This window comes from Sardina pilchardus, chromosome 2 (assembly GCF_963854185.1).
Source record: "Sardina pilchardus chromosome 2, fSarPil1.1, whole genome shotgun sequence".
In the NCBI taxonomy this organism is placed as follows: domain Eukaryota; kingdom Metazoa; phylum Chordata; class Actinopteri; order Clupeiformes; family Clupeidae; genus Sardina; species Sardina pilchardus.
In genome coordinates, this window is record NC_084995.1 from 11,630,189 (window position 1) to 11,651,216 (window position 21,028).

The 21,028-nt window shown below is 42.4% G+C and overlaps 1 protein-coding gene across 1 annotated transcript; it reads right to left on the reverse strand.

Moving 5' to 3' along the window:
- Nucleotides 1-1,840: 1,840 nt before the first annotated feature.
- On the reverse strand, nt 1,841-20,732 carry LOC134075280 (NACHT, LRR and PYD domains-containing protein 1 homolog). The gene is made up of 15 exons (XM_062530848.1): nt 20,601-20,732; nt 18,535-18,615; nt 16,125-17,832; nt 15,652-15,735; nt 15,191-15,355; nt 14,866-14,949; nt 13,975-14,007; nt 12,754-12,786; nt 12,601-12,630; nt 11,951-12,136; nt 11,391-11,549; nt 9,317-9,436; nt 8,697-8,867; nt 8,453-8,486; nt 1,841-1,999 (listed from the first exon to the last, which is right to left on the reverse strand). Exons 1-15 carry the CDS (start codon nt 20,632-20,634, stop codon nt 1,841-1,843), a joined length of 3,081 nt encoding a protein of 1,026 aa, XP_062386832.1. The 5' UTR covers nt 20,635-20,732.
- Between the last annotated feature and the right edge of the window lie 296 nt (nt 20,733-21,028).

Here is a 21,028-nt window from a genome sequence, read left to right on the forward strand (position 1 = left end):
CCGTTAAATTGTCTTGGAAAAAAATAGGATTTGTAAATTGTCGGAATGGGGGTACTAAAATGTGTCGGATTGGCAGCATGTCTAAATAGCAGCATGTCGAAATAGAGGCATGTCTAAATGGAAGCATGTCGTAGTGGTGGCATGTCTGAGTGGCAGCATGTAACCGGCTGTGGTTGGTAGTAAGTAAGGGATAATGAATGACTCGGCGTTCGGTTCACAGAAAAAAAATATTTACAGTGCATTTGTACGGCAAGGCAAACCAATGTTGATTTCAGTGTAAAGGGAATTACCTTGTGGTTTCTTGAGAAATTATTTGACTTAATTTATTAAGTTAAGCAAATTTGTCTTTTAAAAACGTAAGCTTAACTGCAAGCCAATTTTTGTTATTTCAATAGAGTTATAGGGTTGGGGATCAGCTGGTACGAAATTAACTAAATAGAGCTGTCCATTTGAACTTTCAGTGGTGCTGTGACTTCTACGGATTCCCTGGGTTGTGTTGTCAGCGGCGCAAAAATCTGGACCTGTCGGACCACGCATGCTGTACACGTTTTTACACAAATACTGTATCGTAATGCTATGATGTATTGCTTTTTGTCTCTGAACTGAAGAATTGCATTTTATTTTAAAGCATATTCTATTATAGCTTATGAATATATGAACTGTAATTGTCACTGGTGCTACAAGTGAGGAAATTTGTAACCAACTTGAAAATTAGCCCTGATGTCATCATGTATCCAATGCCTGGATTGAATTCAAGATGCATGCCATTTAATCTGTATCTGTTTCTTTCAAGATGCTCTTTTCTGTTATTGTTTTCAGGTCATTAAAATGTCTTGCCCCTTATGCAACCTGTTCTTAGATAACCACTAGACCAAAACGATGTTAGCCACATTGACAAAGCCTAGTCATAAAATAGGTTGTATTATTGCTGGATGAGTCGTGTACTTATTTGTCAGGCGTTCCCTGCATAAAGGCAAACTATGCTATACTATACCTACAGCTTCAGTGGGGAGCACATGTATTTGATACCATGCTAAAGTTGGCTAAAAAGGGGAATATAAAATCATCATGTGAGAATTGATCTTAATGCCTTAATCAGTAAAAATCAAACCGTAAGGACACCAATTTTCTTTGTGATTGAAGAATGTATCGTAAATGAATAAATGTTCTTCCTTAAATCCTTTATATGTTTTTTTTATTTTTAAGGCCAGCTATTTCATGGATACAGGATATTATGCATCCTGATAAAGTTCCCTTGGTCTTTGGAATTAAAATAGCCCCACATCATCACATACCCTTCACCATTGGCATGGTGATTTTTCCAGTTAGCCTATTGGCCTGTTTGATGCTCATTGAGCTCAATGCAAATCAAACAGGCTAATAGGCTAACTGGAAAAATGTGCGATTCGCTACCTTGTAGCTGGTGCCTGGCGTATGTGTGTAGTGCAGTAAAGGCAATTTGTTACATTGTGAGCATGATTGTTAGGTTGCCAGAGGCCCGCCGGCCCAAAGTTGCAAGGGTGTTTTTTTTGCTCACAGACGCCAGGGCGAAGCGAGAGGGCCACCAGAAAATCACCCCAGAAAAAAACTCATAAGTGTCTCATGACTATGAAACTATTAAGTAAAAGTAAATTAAGCTAAACAGCATAGTTCCCCTTTAAAGCTTAAACATAGGCTTTTAGCCTGAAAAGTGATGGGTTGCAAGATGAATACATCTAATATCCTGGGGGCACTGCAGTTGATAACCTTTGCAGAGACGCTAAGGTAGCTAGAGGGTGAACCTTTCTTACTGCAGAGGTGTATTACACTGATGGCATCATAGGGTGGCATGCAGGTGAAATCATGTCCTGCCCCGAGGGCATAGAGCCCCGATCACTGGGCAATAGTCAGGCAGCACAAGCTTCACCAGTGATGACTCGCCCAGACCTCCACCAGAATGGCCCAGCTGGGTGTGCGATTTGTAGCGGAAATGGGTGGAATCAGATATTGAGAAGTCCAGCTTCAGAAAGAAAAAGGCATAACACCACATGTAATTTCACTAATTAGCTGATCTACCTGGCTTAAAAATGTTATTAATTAGAATCAGCTGATTAAGTGGACAGTTGGAACAAAAATGTGGCAGTGTGGCCGGACTTTTCACCACTGCTGGTAATGTCACTTGTGATATGTTCGTCAGAGATCACTTTGTTAGACATATAGGGAGCAGTAATCTGCAATCACCTCCTCAGTCAGACCTAACACACTGGGAAAAGGGATGAACAGATGTTCAGATATTGCATTAGATAACGACATAGCCTTATGTAGCCAGACTAAATTCTATTCAGAATTCGATTCTGGAACTGCTGCCAGACTCAACATGCCTCATAAGCACTTGGGACATGATAATGGAGTGTGTTTAAAATGAAACAGGAAGAAAAGGCCTCTGCACACAATTGTATAGACCTAATAAATCAGAGCAATGTAGGGATAACAGCCAAAATTTTTTTTTTTGACAAATGCCCTAATCTCTGTTTTCTGTTAGTTTGTAAAGTCATTGCACTGTCAATATCTTGTCCAACAAATGTGCAGAATCTAAACGTCTAGCTTCTCTAGCCACAGACTTTTTTGGGCACTCGGGTGACGTGAGGCACAGTTGCTCATCTGTACATAGTCATATAAAGCCTGTCCAAATGATTTGATTTGTGCACCAGCCTTCACACGAACATGGCTTCTAAACAAGTCCAGACTGAATTTCCTGACCTCAAATAGAGGTTATGCGTAACAATCTTCTGTGACCAATTAACGGTTAGGGTTAACATTTATTTGTGTATTTTTTTTTTTTTTTTTTATATTTAGATTTTATTGCTTTTTCACAATGACAATACAAGACAAGGACAAAGACAACAAGAAAGTACAAAACAGAGACAAAATACAAAACAAAGACAAGGGGAGGGAAAGTTAGCTGCAGTTAAATACACATTATGTATACATTAAAGTTCTCATATAGTCCAAGGGGCTTTGCAGAGCACTAGGCCTCTCTAGTGGGTTGAGAGTCAAGGCAGCCTGTTCCATAGCAAGGATGTCCATAAAGTCATTTCGCCAGAGTTCTATACTGAAGCAGTTGTTTTTGCGTTCCTTCCAATTAAGAAGTATAGTCCTTTTTGCCACCAAGAAAGCAAGTGCAAAAATGTTCTGTATACTCCTGGACTGTATACCATCAATATTGACTCCAAATAAGCACACAATTGGACAGAGTGTAATCTCTGTATTGAGTATAGATGTTAAATCACTGACAATATCTTTCCAAAATTGTTTGACAGCAGGACAATTCCATAGCATATGCACTAGTGTTCCCACCGAACCACAACCATGCCAGCACGTATTTGACACCAAGGGATCAATTTTACTCATTATTTCTGGGGTCATGTATGCCCTATGAATTATTTTAAACTGGATCATTTTATACCTTACACATTTTGAAATGGTTGTACTGTTTCTAAGTGCTGCATTCCATTGTGATTCGGAGATAGGCAAACCCATGCCACGTTCCCATTGACATTTAGTTTGTAAGTTTGTACATGGGTTCATTGCAGACAGTAATTTATACATAGTAGACACAGTGCCTTTTCTTTTTATGGCTGCTATTAGTTTGTTCTCCAAGTCTCTGTGCATCCCCAGCTGTATACCCTTGGACAACAATGATTTCATAATAGAGTAAACTCGATTGTATGTTAAAAAATTTAAATCGGTCAAACCAAACTGTGTTTTTAAATGATTGAAGGATATAATTGTCCCATTGTCTATAATTTGTCCCACATGGTTTACGTTATTTTGTTGCCACATTCTGTCTCTAAGTGTTTCACCACCGGCTTTAAACAAGGGGTTATGCCACAGTGGACATGAAGGTAATGTGTATCCATTAAAAGATAGACGCTTATGTAGGATGGTCACTATCTCACATGAAAACGTTAACACTGGGTTTTTCAATCTAATTTTAGAGGGGTTGTACCATAAAGTTGTTGCTGTCAATTCATTATTATATTTTGATATTAACTGTTCCTCCAGCCAATCCCAGCTTCCAATCTGTCTCTCTGTATTGTATGCCCATTTATTTGTGTATTTAAACATTGCATTCTAGAACTTTTCTCATTGAGAACAAGCACAAGTGGTTTGTCTGAGTGACTCTATGGGTGCCTCTCATTTAGCATTTATACGTCCTCCCTCGCTCCTCGGGCCTCGATCCTCACTGATCTACATAAAGAAAGATAGAAGAAGGGATAGACTATCCCATTGTTGCCGCCCCATCATTACCTCCGCCAAGGACATTATGTTTTCATCGGGGACAGCGTCTGTCTGTCTGTCTGTCTGTTTGTTAGCAAGATAACTCAAAAAGTAATGGATGGATTTCGATGAATTTTTCAGGGAAGGTCAGACATGACCCAAGGAAGAAACTATTACATTTTGGGAGTGATCCGTAACACTGTCGGGATTCCGGAGCCGTTTATGTGTTTCGCTTAGTGGTGTAATGGCATGGTATGGCCACGTGGTGGCGATCGGAATAGTTTAGGTTCAAATGTATGACAACCTAGAACAATACCGGCGGAGGTCTGCGCTCTCTGAGTGCTTTTCTAGTTCTTTATGTAGATCAGTGAGGATCGAGGCCTGAGGAGCGAGGGAGGACGTATAAACACTGAATGAGAGGCACCTTATGCCTTCTAGCTGCTCATTTACTGCCCTGTCATGTGTACTCTGTGGTTTGGGGTTTCCCCAGAACAGTGTTCCCTGCCTCTCAGCTGTTTGTAGTGTTTTCTGTTGGATTTTTCCTTGAGCCTGCTTGTCACGGTCTGTTCTGTGTGCCTGCTTTCTTTTCACTATCTCTTTATGACTTTTATGATGTGTGGACTTATCCTGCTTCAGTGTAATTTTGAGTAAAGCATGCACTGCAAAAAAAATGAAATCTAAGAGTTCAATCCAAGTGTTATTACTTCCGCCAAGGAGGTTATGTTTTCATCAGGGTTAGTCTTGTCTGGCTGTCTGTCTGTTTGTTAGCAAGATATAATTTTTTTAATAACTCAAAAAGTAATGGATGGACTTCGATGAAATTTTCAGGGACGGTCAGAAATGACCCTAGGAAGAAACGATTTAGGGAGTGATCCGTATCAACGTCAGGATTCCGGAGGCATGGTATGGCCACGTGGTGGTGATCTGAATAGTTTAGGTTCAAATGTATGACAACCTAGATTCTAGATTCTCTGATTCTGTTGTCAGAGGCTTAAACGTTGTGATGAATAACAGTGATCAACGCCCCCCATTTGTGCCGAGCGCATATATGTCATATTAAGGTTTATTATCAAGGCAACTTTACGCACTGGCAGATAAATTTGCTTGTTTTCAGGACGAATTGTCTTACAATAAGCCTGCCAAACCTCTCTTAAATTAAGTCAAATGATTTCACAAGAAGGCACTAGGCTACTGTTGATGAGTCTTTTTGTACTGAAAACAATACCAACTAGTTTTTTTTTATCTTGATATAGGATAAAACACTTGGTTAGATTTTATAAGATAAGCAGTTTTTTCAGCATGTTCTATTTCATCCAATTGCCTCAGGAGTACAGAAGACACGGGTATGATGACTACTGAGGTAAATGTAACAAAATGTAACAAAAATGTAACTATTCAGACACTATTCAGGTTCGCTGCAGTCAAATAAAAAGAGACTGACTTTTCTGTCTGGAACGTCAGCAAACTAAAACACAGGAGTAAAGCTAATTACGTAATCATTGACTCTGAAGCGGGCAAGTCTCTTAAAATGCTTCCTTAATTGTTGTGATTCAGCACTAAATCCAGTTAGGCTTGTTTATCAAAGCTGAGCGTACAGTATGATGAAGTCTAAAAACTGGTCACTTACACCACCGAGGTAATTTAGGGTCCGTTTCACTTATCTTGAAAATGAGGAAGCTAACGGCCATTAACATTTTATGGATGCATGTTTATGCAAACATGGTATCTGCGCCAGTTTCATATATTACAGACAGACGAAAGTAAGTGGTGGGGTGATCCTACACTGTCTACATCTTATACATCTGAAATCTACTGTATTAGTGCCCAGTTGCCCAGATCAACTCAAACATTTTAGTAGCCACTAATAATGTTGGTTTCTTTTGAAATGAGTAATATTGAAACTGTTTCTTTTCACTAGGTCTTTTCAAATTATGATTATTATTCCAGTGTCTAACATTTCTAGCCTGGCTGACGCGAACCGAACCAAACCAAACCGAACCAAACGTTAATTTTCTCGTATTTGAAAAAATGCCCAGATCCGTTCATTCGCCGCCACGGATGTCTATCAAATGTGTCTGTGCATAGTTCACTATCGTCTTGCTTCCCCCCCTGTTCTGTGATTGGTCCCCTATCTCAGGCAAAAATTAGGGTGATAGTTTCCAGGCTGCCTTTGTAGTGTGAATTAAATTGCGCGCAAAGCAGCATGGGAACACCCAGGCTACAATCAACACTTTCTTGTGGCTTTACTCATAAAGTAGTAAACTTAATATCTTAGTGTTTGGATGAACAAACCATTAGAGAACCATTAAAGAACCTCATCTTGGGCTTTGGGGAGCACCCTTTTTCACTGATATCCTGCTTCGGCATTAACCAAGAGATTTTGGACAATTCCATGCTCCCAACTTTGTGGGAACAGTTTGGGGATGGCCACTTCCTGTTCCAACATGACTGTGTACCAGTGTACCAAGCAAGGTCCATACAGACATGGATGACAGAGTTTGGTCTGGATGAACTTGACTGGCCTGCACAGATTAGAATCCTGACCTCAACCCTATAGAGCACCTTTAGGATGAACCAGAGCCATAGAAAGAGAGAGTTGCGACACACTTTGATGTTGCCGCCACACGATCAAAAGTTCCAAAAAACCTGTGGTGAATGGTTGAATCGCAGGAGGGTGGGATGTACTTCTGGATGCTGGAAGGTGTAATCAATTAACTCATTGACTACTGACCAAAAGATTGGCTGTAAATAGTTCCACGAGGAAATAGCCTGGAAAAAGCGCTGACATTTTTTCCTATGGAGGTCTATGGGAGTGTTGCCACTCTGTTTTATCTACCGCTCTGGGATGAACTAAAGCAGAGACTGAGAGCCAGTCTCCTCGTCCAACATCAGTGTGTGACTTCACAAATGCACTTCTGAAAGAATGGTCATAAATGCCCATAAATACACTCCTAAACCTTGTGGAAATCCTTCCCAGAAGAGTTGAAGCTGTTCTAGCTGCAAAGAGTGGACCAATGTCATATTAAGCCCTATGGATTAAGAATAGGATGTGACTGAAGTTCATATGGGGGTCAAGGCAGTTGACCAAATACTTTTGGCAATATAGTGTACTGTATATGACCAGTAGGTAATCAATAATGTTAGGCCTGAAGGCACAAGGAAAGGAAGAGTTAGCCTCTGAGTACTGTATTTACATCATGCAATTTCTTGAATTGGACACAATAAACTTGTGAACCTATGCAGAGACTCCTCTTTTATTCAATTTATGTTCCCACTTGGACAGATTATCAAGAACCACCAGATGTCATAGCTATGCTGATGACACCCAAATTGACTTAGCCATCTCACCCTAAGACCATTCTCCCATTGATTCTCTTTGTCAATGTATTGAACAGCTCAACAACTGGATGTCCCAGTCCCAGAACGTACTCCAATTAAACAAGGACAAAACTAGTAATTATGTTTGCTTAAAGGGTGAGAGGTTGCCACTCTCCTTGATAGAAAAAAAGGTCTAAAGGCTAAAGATACTGTAAAAAATATTCAATGATGGTGATTTAAATTTTAGAGAAACCTGTGCATGCATTCATTTGTAGAAAAGTTGATTACTGCAATGGTCTTCTTACAGGCCTTCCAAAAAAGACCACTGGCTGGCTCCAGATGATCCAAAACGCTGCAGCCAGAGTTCTGACAATAACTAAATGAACAGAACATACAGAATCATCCCAGTTCCTACACTTTCTTCCTGTGAGCTATAGAATTGATTAAAGCCCTACTTCTAGTTTTTAAATCACAAAATGGGTTGGCTACTTGTTCTAACACACCCTCAAGGCCGTTCAGATCACTGATGAAGCACTTATTTGTAAAATCCACTGTTAAAATGGAACATGGTGAAATAAATAGTAGCTATGTGGTCAAACTGGAATCAACTTCCCGAAGAAAGAAAAACTATGTACAGTAAGTAAACATGCCTTGCCTTACCAGGAGGCTAAAATCCATGGGTGCTACTGTTATTTACTAGTTGAGTTGGTGGGTCATTCCATGTGAAATCAACAGATGTCTCCCACCTGACATGATGGATTTCTTTCCAACTTTAAGCCAAAGTAACAGCATCAGTTTTGCTCGGAACATCAACACGTCTCCTAAGTGCGAATCCACCCGTGCGTTAACCTTTTGTGCTCAGATATGCGCTCACCTGCATGAGATCCTTAGGGTCTATTTCCTTGGTTCTGGACCCAAATGGGCTTCTTTAGGCACTTCATGTTTCACTCCCTGCCGTCTCCATGTCTCCAGACCCATTAATGTCCTCCTGCTCTCCCTCCCTCTGTCCCCCGTCATCTACCTCTTGCTCTTCCTCCCCCTGCCCCCCATCATCTTTCTCCTGCTCTTTTCCCCTCTGTTCCCCATCATCATCATCATCTTCATCATCATCATCATCATCATCTTCCTGCTCCTCTTCCTCCCCCCAGTCCCCCTCACTCAGACTGTCCCACTCGCTGCTGTGCTCCTCCATCAGCTCCCCCCACACCACCACCTCCACCTGACGGTTGCAGCTCAGTCTCCTATCCTCGCTGGACCCGCACTTCTCAAAGGGCTTGGTGCATCTCTTCCTGTAGAAAAGACAAGCAACCATAAGAAACACACACATTCACTCACACACACACACACACACACACACACACACACACACACACACACACACACACACACACACACACACACACACACACACACACACACACACACACACACACACACACACACACATTCACTCACACACACACACACACACACGTCATAACTGTTATCTTCCCCAATTCTCACTGTTAAACAGTTCTCCCTTAGCGCCTGTGTCTGGAGTAGCGGGATCAAAATGGCCAGCAGAACTACTACCTTTGTAACTTCTGCCATGGAAACGCAATGCAATATGGTCTGAGTTTGCATTGTGGAATACAATATGAGATGAGGCATTTAGTATTTAGCTACAGTAGTATTACTAAGCGTCCAATCACATCTGTTGTGGAGGGGTAATTGAAGAAAGAAACTGAAGGTTACAGACCCTTGAAGTGTGAGTTTACAGTCAGGCCTCAGGTGAGCCTCTCGCAGCAGCTGAACTCCCTCCTCCAGTAACAAGCCGTCGGCTATGAACCCTGGGCCAAAGCGCCAGCCTGCCTTCACCCTATAAAACATGAACTATGTTGTGTTCATCTTCCCCAAAAGTTTACTTTCTATTTATCACTAATGGTGTGTCAGGTTTCTCAATATGACCCACGTGCAACACTGTTGTCAGCGGACAAACATGTTTAATGACTTACAAAATGTACAGAGTTATAGTGCCTTCATGCCACATCGGTTCTTTGGAAATTCTGATCTCTGATAGCTGAAAAATGACTTGAACGCAAAGTCGGGTTGGATTTTTTGTGCTGGAGACTCGTGCGGAAGCTTTTTCTCCAAGGTGTACGACTTGACATCACTATCATATTCTCCAACCACGAAAGCCTCCCTTGCAACAACACAAGAGGTGAATTTCACTGTTGTTACAAATAAGCAAGGTAATTTGTCACTAAATTAACAACACAGATAGAAACCCCTGACACACTTTCCTTCTTGCTTAACCACAGTAAGCAGTTCTAATAACGTATTTATGTGTTTCCTGTATTCATTTTCTGAACTGATTTCATGAACACACTTTTTTCAGTGGTCAGGACATTTAAAGACGGGTCCTTCGCGTTTACGAATGGCATGAAGGCAGTATTACCTACAGATGAGCAGCGCAAACAAAGAGACGAACCGACAAAGGACAGAGGAATGAGGGGAATACACAAACAAACTAGCCGCTCAGTTCTGCACATTCTCTCCACAAAAATAAATTGACGCTGGCCAACTTTTCCAGTAACTATTATTTGTGCAATGTATGTGCATATCATGTGTATATAAATGAGTGTGTGCATGTGCTTGTTTGCTTTTGTGTATAAGACTGTGTGTGTGGATGCGTGTGTGTATGTGCGCATACGTGTGTGTGTGTGTGTGTGTGTGTGTGTGTGTGTGCATGTGAATCTATGGATATGTGTGTGCGTGCCTTCGCTCAATAGCACCATCTTTTTACTTTTATTTTTAAAGGCCAGTTATTTCATGGATCCAGGGCACTATGCACCCTGATAAAGTCCCCTTGGCCTTTGGAATTAAAATAACCCCACATCAACGCTATACCCTTCACCATACTAAGAGATTGGCATGCTTTTATCTCAGATATTAGCATTCTCATTGAGCTCAATGCAATTCAAACCAGCTAATTAGCTAACAGCTAATATCTGACATAAAAGCATGCCAATCTCTTAGTATGGTGATGGGTATAGTGTTGATGTGGGGTTATTTTAATTCCAAGGGCCAAGGGGACTTTATCAGGGTGCATAGTGTCCTGGATCCATGAAATAACTTAGCCTGGTCCTAACCATCCCATAATACTACCATTTCATTTCGTATTATGGTCTGGCATTTCTTTGCTCTGAAGCGCTTGCAGGAAGCGGGAAGTAACGCCCAGTTCTGGTTTGAATTGATTGGACAGCTCTCACCCAATCGGCGATAGCTACTCATAACAACATAGCGCAGGCGTTTAACGTCATCGTCACGAGCGCCCTCCCCCTTTCGCCCCCACCAACCCGTCTCTTCGTTTATTGGCTGCTTTCTGGAGGGGGGGCGTTCTGTTACAATTCTACCGAGCAGAATGCTCCACAGAGGAGCACGGCCAGACTCGTAGTGGAGGCAATCCTTGGCCGGAAGTACGTGGATGGCTCGCGAGGCTAGAAATAACTGGCCTTTAAAAATAAAAATAAAAATCCTCTATGGGAATTTAACATGGGCGTTCCAATACCCCTGTATTTTAAGGAAAACATTTATTCATTTACAATACATTATTCATTCACAAAGAAAATGTATGTCCTTAAAGGTTGAATATTTCCTCATGTTTTCATTTAAGGCATTAAGATCAATTTCCAAAAGATGATTTTCTATTTAACTTTAAGCATGTGTTCCAATACTTTTGGAGGGCACTGTACCCTCTGGGTTTCAGAACTACAAATCATGAAATGGCAGAGATTCAGAGTAAGTTCAACACACACACTAAAGGTCCTTACTTGATTTCTTGGAGAGTAAGGCAGGCATGGATGAGGGAGATGATTTTTGCAGTCAAGCTTACGGTCACTGAGTTGACCACCAGTTCCACTTCTGCCAAACCCGTCAATGAGTGCAGTGAGCCCATAAGACCATCCAAATGCTCCTCAAAGCATGTGTCCCTGATATGTGAACCCCCATATGCACATTCAGACATACAAGAAATGGCACAAATATATGAAAGAGAAACCAACGTTTTGCTCTGCTTATAGAGAACCTTTCGGCAGATATTAGACCTCGCAGCAGAGATACACAAATAACGTAACACTAAAGGCACATCTTGCACAGCACCAAGACATGCTCACATGTTTAATGTGAAATGTAACTATGTATTGTCTGTGTGTTCTCTTATGTTATGTATTCATGTGATGTACAGTATGTCATGTCCATTGTCATCTATGTTTTTCAATATCATATTTGTCATATTGATGATAGTCCCCAGGAAGAATAGCTGCTGCTTTGCAAAAGCTAATGGGATCTAAATAAAAAACAAACAAACAAACTTGGTAATGGTGAGACGTACCCTTCATTGAGCCCTCTCAGCGCATGGAAGTGGAGCAGGAACTGTGTCCACTGGCTGGTGTGTGTCTCTGGGGAGTGGGACAGGAAGACGGAGAGCTCTGACACGGCTGGTTGATTCGGCGGCTCGTAGGTGTGCAGGTCTTTAACGCCCAAATGTTTGTAGCGGCGATGGTGGCTAAGAGTCACGCTGCAGTACAAATACTGAATGAGTACATCCACATGTACACTACCGGTCAAAGTTTGGAGTCACTAGACATTTCCATTCCACAGATTAGAAATCAGAATGTGCCTTTGGAACATTGGATGAATGGTTGCTAATAATGGGCAATATAGATATTGCATTAAATGCCAGCCATTTATTTCTGCATCAGTCAAGAACCCTTTCGTTATACTGTATCTAAGCACATCATGTAATTGGAAAACTACTCCCCTGATGAGAAAACAATGCCACTGATCTCAGGTATCTGTCTATAATGAAGTGGAAGGGGAATTTCTAAGTGACCCCAAACTTTTAACCGATAGTGTGCACAGATACATACATAAATACATAAATTACATACATACCTACCTACATACATACATGTCTATATGCATACTGTACATACTGTACATAAAGTACATACTGCATATGTGTGTCAATAAAATACATACACAGTGTATTCATAAGACAGCTCCAAGGTCCTGAAACACATACAGCAGAGAATGCCATAGACGTTTAAAGCCAACACTGTGGATTTGCTGATTTAAATGATGTGTGCAGTCATGATTTATTAATGGTAGTGAGTAGGCTACAGTATATGCTACCTTTCTGTATCCATCTGTGCTGACTGCACTGAGCTGCAAAGAGAAGAAGAAAGATCAGAAGAAAGATTTTCAATAGAGACCCAGATAGCAATTTTCTTTTGATCTGTCTGTAGCTGACGGGAATGTAATTGCTATGCTATCTCAATGTATCGCTACGGATATACTGCTCAGCCATAGCCTAGAAATCTAGACGCCCCTAGCGGCAGCAAATGTAATTTGGCTGGTGGCGGGGCAGTCTAGACACGATCCATAGAGTTTAGGAGGTGAGAACTGGATAATCTAGCGAGCCAATCACAGCGTGTATAAAGTCGGTGGGCGGGCTTAACATAATGGTGACTGACATCTGACATGCGACCAGAAGTTGCGACAGTAACGCATCCTTCTATTTGAAAACAAGAAGATGATTAGTTTGGCGTTATCCTATTGCGTGGAGAGGGAAGGTTACACATCCTGCTACTTGAAAACTAGAAGATGATTCGTTTAGCGTTATCCTATTGCGGAGAGGGAATTTGAAACTGTTTTGAACTGTTTATCCCACCCCTCCGATTGACTGCAGTGAGTTCCCAGACCCTACATCTTGATGGGTCTGGCTCGTCAGGCTAGCTCAGCCAGAAGTTCAATCACAAAATGGGGAAAAATGAAGACCCCTGTGTTGTGGCACAGAATAAGGTGAATAGATCTCTGAAGTTCGCCTACAAAAAAGAACCAAACCTGACATCTTTGCCCATATAGGGAGATCGGGTGTTAACTGAAGCTACTGTAACTAACTACCTATGGCAAGTTGCATTGTAAGTTAGCTCTGGGGTAGCAAAAATCAAAGCATGCTTTCTTAACGCACCAAAGATCGCAGTATCCATTCAAAGGCATAGGACAAAAGTGTGTAGAGCAAAACGTCTGCATTACTGGTGCGATAATTCAGAATCCCCATGTTATTTTATCATAGGAAAATTCTCAAGATACTGGATCTCCTTACATGGGCAAAGATGGTAGCTTTTTGTAGGTGAACTTCAAAGGTCTAGCCTACTGCTTATGATCAACAGATCCGGAAAACCCTCTGCATATGAATGCTAGATCCGTCCATCGTATCCAGGACAATTTTGGATTGATTCGCGTTTGGATGTCGGATCAGGTCCATTAAGTAGATCCGCTGGATGTAGGTGTGGCCCAGTTCTGTCTCAGTGTATTTTATGCTATCTGGGGAATCACTGAAATCTCACATACCCGCATGCCTCAGTGTCCTCGCTACGGTGTAACCTGCAACAGCAACAAAGTGGTTGATAGTTAGATGAGACATGCTCACCAAGAGCTACAGTAACTCTGCTGATCAGAGAACTCTGACTATTTTCAACATTGGGCTCTGTTGTTCAAGGTCACCGTCACTGAGTTCTGCCGATAGGGAAACATATCCTTTACAAGTGCTGGGCAACATGAACAGGATCCTTACGAGACACCATTATCCATGTTTAACTCAGTATGATATACTGCTTGGTTGAATTTCCCAGTCATGCGTTCTTTAGAACGAGTAATTGACCCTTTTACTGCTTACGTCATCAACATTTCTGCGAGCACATACAGTACTGGTGCTGAAAGTGATGTGATAATTCATTCATTCAGACCAGTTGGCCAATGGCCCACTCTCTAATACTGAAAGGAGGTATCTATTTGTGTCACTTTCAATGGAAAACCCTTATTGTATCTGTAGTTCTTTTTTGATGATAAATAAGCCCCATAGACTGCCACTCATTTGGGTCTCGCTTACGACCTAGCCGAACCATGCCGAGACTACCTACCGAGGTAATCTCAGTTCCGTTGGTATGTTCAGTTTGTTTAGAACTAAAAGGGACCAAGTGTGAAAACACCCTCAATCCCAAAGCATCCCATGTCCCAATAGCATAGTTTTATAGCATCCTGGCTGCACAAACACAGTCTAAATGTGTCCCCATTGCATAGTTTTATAACTGCCTGGCTGCGCTAGCTACTACAAAGATAACTTGGGCTATATACTGTACAGATTTAATTCCTGACAGTACTTGGTGACCTCGAACAACAGGGCAATACGTTGAAAATGGCTGGAGTTCCTCTTTACAGTAATGAGAAAGAAGTCAAACTCACTGAAGGCGTTTGGTGTAATTCTCAGCAGACAGACAAAGACAGAGACTCTTCTCATCGCTGTCTGACTCCTTCGTTACATCAACACTGTCACAGAAATCACACAGGGGATTAATGGCTGCCCTGCAACTATGCCTGAAGTGGCTTTGTTAGTGTCTACTAAATGGATGAATGTAAAATTTAAACTCATATCTGAGATTAACTGTTCAGTCAGTACCACAGTTGACACATGGTGAGCACAGAAATCCTTATGTTACCATATCTACCGGTACTCTGTTCTAATTCTAATTCTATAGTGTTCCATAATCTTAACCCAGATAGAGCTCACATCAGGCGCTGAATGTGTGATCTGTGCAGGGAGTGTAAGAGCGCGGCTGCAGTGTTGGCTGTGATGGTCTTCACTGAGAGCTGCACAGAGCCCACATGCTTCTGCCTGCAGAGAGCGCCACAGAGCTGCTGCACACTCTCGTCTGACAGACTGCTGTTGAACACCCTGCATCAGGGACACAAATGACACATCGAGCTTGCATGGGCACATTATCAGGTACATCTATATACATATATGCCTTATGAGTTAATTTAAACAATAATTTCCCATGCAGAATTAGTTATCCAGGGAATTCTGTTACACATTGTTGATCCTCTCAATCCTTATGGGCTCATTATGTAAAGATAATCACTCACAATGTTACATACTTCACCACACAAGAGAGTAACACACTTGCACACACACCCCCCCCCCCCCCCCACACACACACAGTGTCATGTGTAAAGCAGATTGTCTGTTACCCCAGTTTATTTAAGGTTTTTCCTTCTCCAATGGCCATGATCAGGTCACCAATGTCATTGTCAGACAGGTCCTCCAAGTCCAATCTTAACCAAAAGTAAACGCATCATCAGCAATGCCATCTGGTCATTTACACTAAGAATACTACACCATTCTAACAAGAACCTTTTAGGCACAGTGTGCAATGTTGGATCTTATTTCCGCTTAATTAAAAAGTATTGATTTTTACAATTGTAATGGATTTAATATACCTACTGTAATTGTTTTGTTTGTTTTCTTTAACCATTCATGGCATACTCATACACATTGTATTGTTTTTATACTGTCTAGTTAGTATCTAATTGCTTTTATTTTTGTTTTATTTTGGAAACAGGATTGTATGACTGTCTGTATAATTTAACTGCCTTTAAAACTTGAACCTTTAAAAGTTCAACATGAGTAAAGATTATAATCAAATTGTTGCACAAGTGCTCACCCGAGCTCCTCACATCTGTGGAGAGCTGGCAGCAGCATCCGCATGTTCTCCGAGGTCAGATTACAGCTCAGGAGGCTCAAGCTCCTGATGGTCGGGCAGCACTGCAGACAGAAGAGCAGCACCCAGCAGTCTGTCCTGCTCATGGGCACAAAGCCAACGTGCACCTTCTGCCACATCTCCACGATCTCTCTCACAAACGGCTCCTCGTGGAGCTCATAGAGGCAGTGGAGGACGAACAGGACATGTCGGTCCGGTTTGAACTCCTTCCTGTATCGGAAGGCTCTGCGCATCCAATTCTCCAGCCGAGGCCGGATCAAGGCTGCGGCCGAGCCCACAGAGCCCGTGAGAGACCTCCTCACGTTGCCGTTGGACAGTCCGAAAAGAAACTGGATGACAGGCTGCAGGTGAGACTTGACGACGTCTCCCTCGTCGTCGGCGTGGACGGGCAGCATCTCGTGGAGTTTCTGTGGCTCCTCGGGGAACTGCAAGACGCAGAAGAGAGCGCAGAAGAACTCCTGAAAGCTCAGGTGCATGAAGCCGTACAGACTCTGAAGACGCGCCTTCGCCGGCCTGAGGAACTTGCACAGGAATGGCATCGTGGAAGGATCCGGAACGGCTGCGTGGACGCTTCGCTCATCAAACAGGACCTGCTTGTCCTGCGTTCCCCTCTCTGCCAGCTGCCCGAGAGCTCTGAGAGTGGGCTCCGGCTCCTCAGAACCCTGGCAGTGGTGCTCCAGCAGAGTGGACACAAAGTGCACAAATATGGAGGTGGTGGTCTCCAGCCCTTTGGCCACGTCTGCTCCAGCTTTAAACTGGTCTTTGAAAACGGAGCACACGATCCCGCAGATGAGGGGGATGAAGCAGGCGTTGTAGAGAGTTTCGTTGGACCTGACGGACGCGTGCACTTTCTCTGCCATCTGCTCGTCTCTGAAGAACCTGTGGAAGTAGTCCCTCACGCCACTCTCGGAGAAGCCCAGAATCTCGGCGAATCGCTGAGGCTGTTTAAGCACCTTGCTCAGCCTGTTCGAGGCAGTGGACCTGGTGGTGACCAGCAGGGAGCAGTCAGAAAGGACGCTCCTTGACAACAGAGCACTCACAATGTCCTTCACAGGCGCCTCACTGAACAGATCAGTAGGAACTGGAGCTTTCGCTCCATCTAGTGGCAGTCCGAGTTCATCAAATCCATCTATGAGTAGAAGCACCTTCTCTGGTGATTGCAGGAGGATCTGTGACACCATCGGGGCAAACTCCTCAGTAAGACTCAGAAGATCAATTGCACTCTTCTCATCTTCTGAGTTCAGCTCTTTGCAGCACACGTGGAGAACAAGGACGTAATCCTGGAAGAGGCTGTCAGTTGCCCAGTCGTACATGATCTTCTGCACGGTGAAGGACTTTCCGTGACCCGAGTGGCCCTGGAGAATAACGGTGCTCGGGGCATCACCAGGGTAATCTGAGCTGAACAGCTGGTCCACCCTGGTCTGCCTGTAGCGCTCACTGGCCCGGGCCTGGAGGACCTGCTGGAAGACTGGTCCCTTGGAGCGCATCTCTTCCTCTCTCTCGTGCTGGTCTCTGTGCTTCTGAACGATCAGCAGCTGAGAGTAGCGATCCACCAGCAGCACCTCTTCTCCAGAGAGGGAGTCGTGCTCCCGCACCGTTTCATACTTGAGACGGACTGAGTTCTTATACTCAAGAACTAATGTGCTCTGATCTACACATGCACACATGCACACACCCATACACCCACACACACACAGTAAAGCAATTACTGTAAGTATTATTTCGCAAGAATAATAATAATAATAATAATAATAATAAAAATATATATACCGGTATACGTATGTGTTTGTGTATAAATAAATGTGTAATAGCATGTCATTGGTTTCTAACATGTGACCCATATAAACATAATCATACACTTTGTAATGTTTGATTAATCAAATCAAATCACATAAGTACTCATCACACATTTGCCTATAAATATCTTCAGATGTCAAGCCGGGCTAGAATCAGCAACATTATGTGACATCATTAGCAAATGACATATAAATAAATACATTATACTGTAAGTAAGTCAGCACGGTGTTCAATAGTGGGCCTACTGATAGATAGTGGACTCCAATGATGCAGCAGATCTCTGCTTCTCGAGCACTGTCGGTGTGAAAAAAAGAAACAATACTTTTTCCCTATAGCTTGAGTTGCTACAGCCAGCAGAATGTAGCACTATGGCTGCCTGGCTGCTTCAGCTGCTGGCTGTAGCAACTTGAGCTAGATAGAACCAAAGATCCTTAAGAACCTGCTTTTTCAACCGTCTTGAGCTAGGTAGAACCAATTGTTTTTTCATACCAACAGTACTTGGTGACCTCGAGAGACGGAGATCTACTCGCCGGGTTTCGGCATGACCTGAACTCACCAGAGTGCCTCCTCCTCTTCACCACACTCTCATCTGCGGAGATGGGGATTCTGTGCTTTCTAATGCTGTTGCAGCTCACATCTGTGGAGGGACAAAACAAACAAATAAACAAACAAAAAAACAGCCAGGGGCCATGAAGGCTTTTAACACCACTGCATCTGCTATCACCATACTAAGCTCAATCTTTTAAGATTGAACATTAGTCTGGGGAGTCTGTGCTTTATTTCTACTGCACAAGAGGCTTGATCAATGTGCATAGCTCAAATGATTCTGTACGCTTTTGGATAGTCCTTCAACCAATCAGACCAATGATCCAGGTGTGCCTTTTGGAAAATAATAAAGCATTTATTGATGAGGGGGTGTTGATGAGACCTAAAACCATCCGGCTCCTCACAAATTCACGTTCATTTGTGATTTGGAAGAGTCCATACATTCCCATAAAGACACTCCTAAACCTTGTGGAAAGCCTTCCCAGAAGAGTTGAAACTGTTATAGCTGCAAAGCGTGGACCAATATCATGGATTAAGAATGGGATGTTACTTAAGTTCATATGGCGTCAAGGAAGGTGACTCAATACTTTTGGAAATATAGTGTATGATGTAATCTATAACTCAGCACAAAACACTTTACAACGGCCAGAATTCTGGAGTTATTGCTCTCCCTCTAAATAGCTTTCCTTTGTTCAGTGCCAGTTCAAATAAAGTGACCTGCATTGACCTGCAGGGAGCAGCGCCGCTGCCCGCTTTACAATCGGGTAATCAAGGTCTACAGTCGCAGACTGCTCTTGCTAAATACCTATGATAGAATTAGACCACAATTCCACACATTTCATTGTGCTGGTGTTTACAAGTTCAGCTATCATAAACATAACGTAGTCATGTGCCATGCCTTTTACACTGCTGTTCCAAAGACACAGGGCCCTAACTTGCTTGGCAGGCAAATTACTGTCTGTCATCAAGCAAAGTTCTCGTGCTCCTGCAGGTGCACAAACGTACTACGCACTGTGAGTCAAGCTGCTCAACAAGGAGAGTGAATTTCCCGTGTGTGTATTCACACCAAATTGGCCTACCATAAATTGGCAGCATATAAGAGCATGTACAAATATACAGTGCCCTCCAAAAGTATTGGAACACATGCTAAAGTTGACAATATAAAATCATCTTTTGGAAATTGATCGTAATGCCTTAAATTAAAAAAAGGAAATATTCAACCTCATACATACATTTTCTTTGTGAATGAATAATTTATTGTACATAAATAAATGTTTTCCTTAAAATACAGGGGTCATAAGTATTGGAACGCCTACAGTATATTAACCTACAGTGGCCGGGTTTCCCAAATCGTTAAGAAGCTCTTAAGTCCTAGGAACTTCTTAGGAGCGTTCTTAGAACATTCTTACAACGCTCCTAAGAAGTTCTTAGCACTTAAGAGCTTCTTAACAATTTTGGGAAACCCGGCCAGTATGTGTTAAAATTCCCATGGAGGCTAGCAGTTCTTTATTTTTTTTTTTTATTTTTTTTGAAATGCCAGTTATTTCATGTTTCCAGGACACTATGCTCCCTGATAAAGTCCCCTTGCCCTTTGGAATTAAAATAACCCCACATCAACACTATACCCTTCACCATACCAAGAGATTGGCAGCTAATAGGCTAACTGAAATAAAACCATGCCAATCTCTTGATACGGTGAAGGGTATAGTGTTGATGTGGGGTTATTTTCATGTTTAACCTAACGTTACCAAAAATCAACTTATGGCATCTCATGACTTTGAGCAGAAAAGACAATAGGCTAATAGCGCATGCACGCAGCAATTACAGAAGTTGTAGGCGGCTTTCTTTGCTGGTTATTAGCACACAAAACGAATACACTGACTCAACACTTCAAGGCCATCATAGATTTTTGTAAACAACGAAAAAGAAACGATGGAGGCGGCGAAGCTGGACGAGGAGTTATTTCAGGTGGGTGTGCAGAACATAGCTAGGCCTAGCCTATTCATTCCTGCAGGCGCCCTGCCTGCCTGTAGTAGGTAGGTTATTTGTTATTATTTCAGCAAAACTCAACTTTACCGTCAGGACTGGCAAGGTCCATGTTCATCATCATAAGATCAGCGTCCGCAACGTCCACAGTGATTTTCACCCATTAGCACTATTTCTGTTTTGTTAAGGCTATACTTCAACAGAAAGTGACCCCTCCGCATATTTTCACAAAACGACTTCCTCTTTCAATATTGTCCTACCAGAGAATGTTTACACTCACTCACTTCAACACATGACAGTGCTAGCTCCTGCGCGCTGTGGGCGTGGCACCGACGCACACATGAGAAATAGTGTCGGGCGCATTGTCAGCTATCATCATTCACGATGTTTGTGTTTTTTTTTTTTTTTTTTTTTAATGATTCGAGTAGGCTACACTCGTAAACAAGTGTACAGCAGTCAGGGAAACAGGGATAAGACTCTTTAGACTAACCTAAACACTCTTTGGGATGTGGGATCTC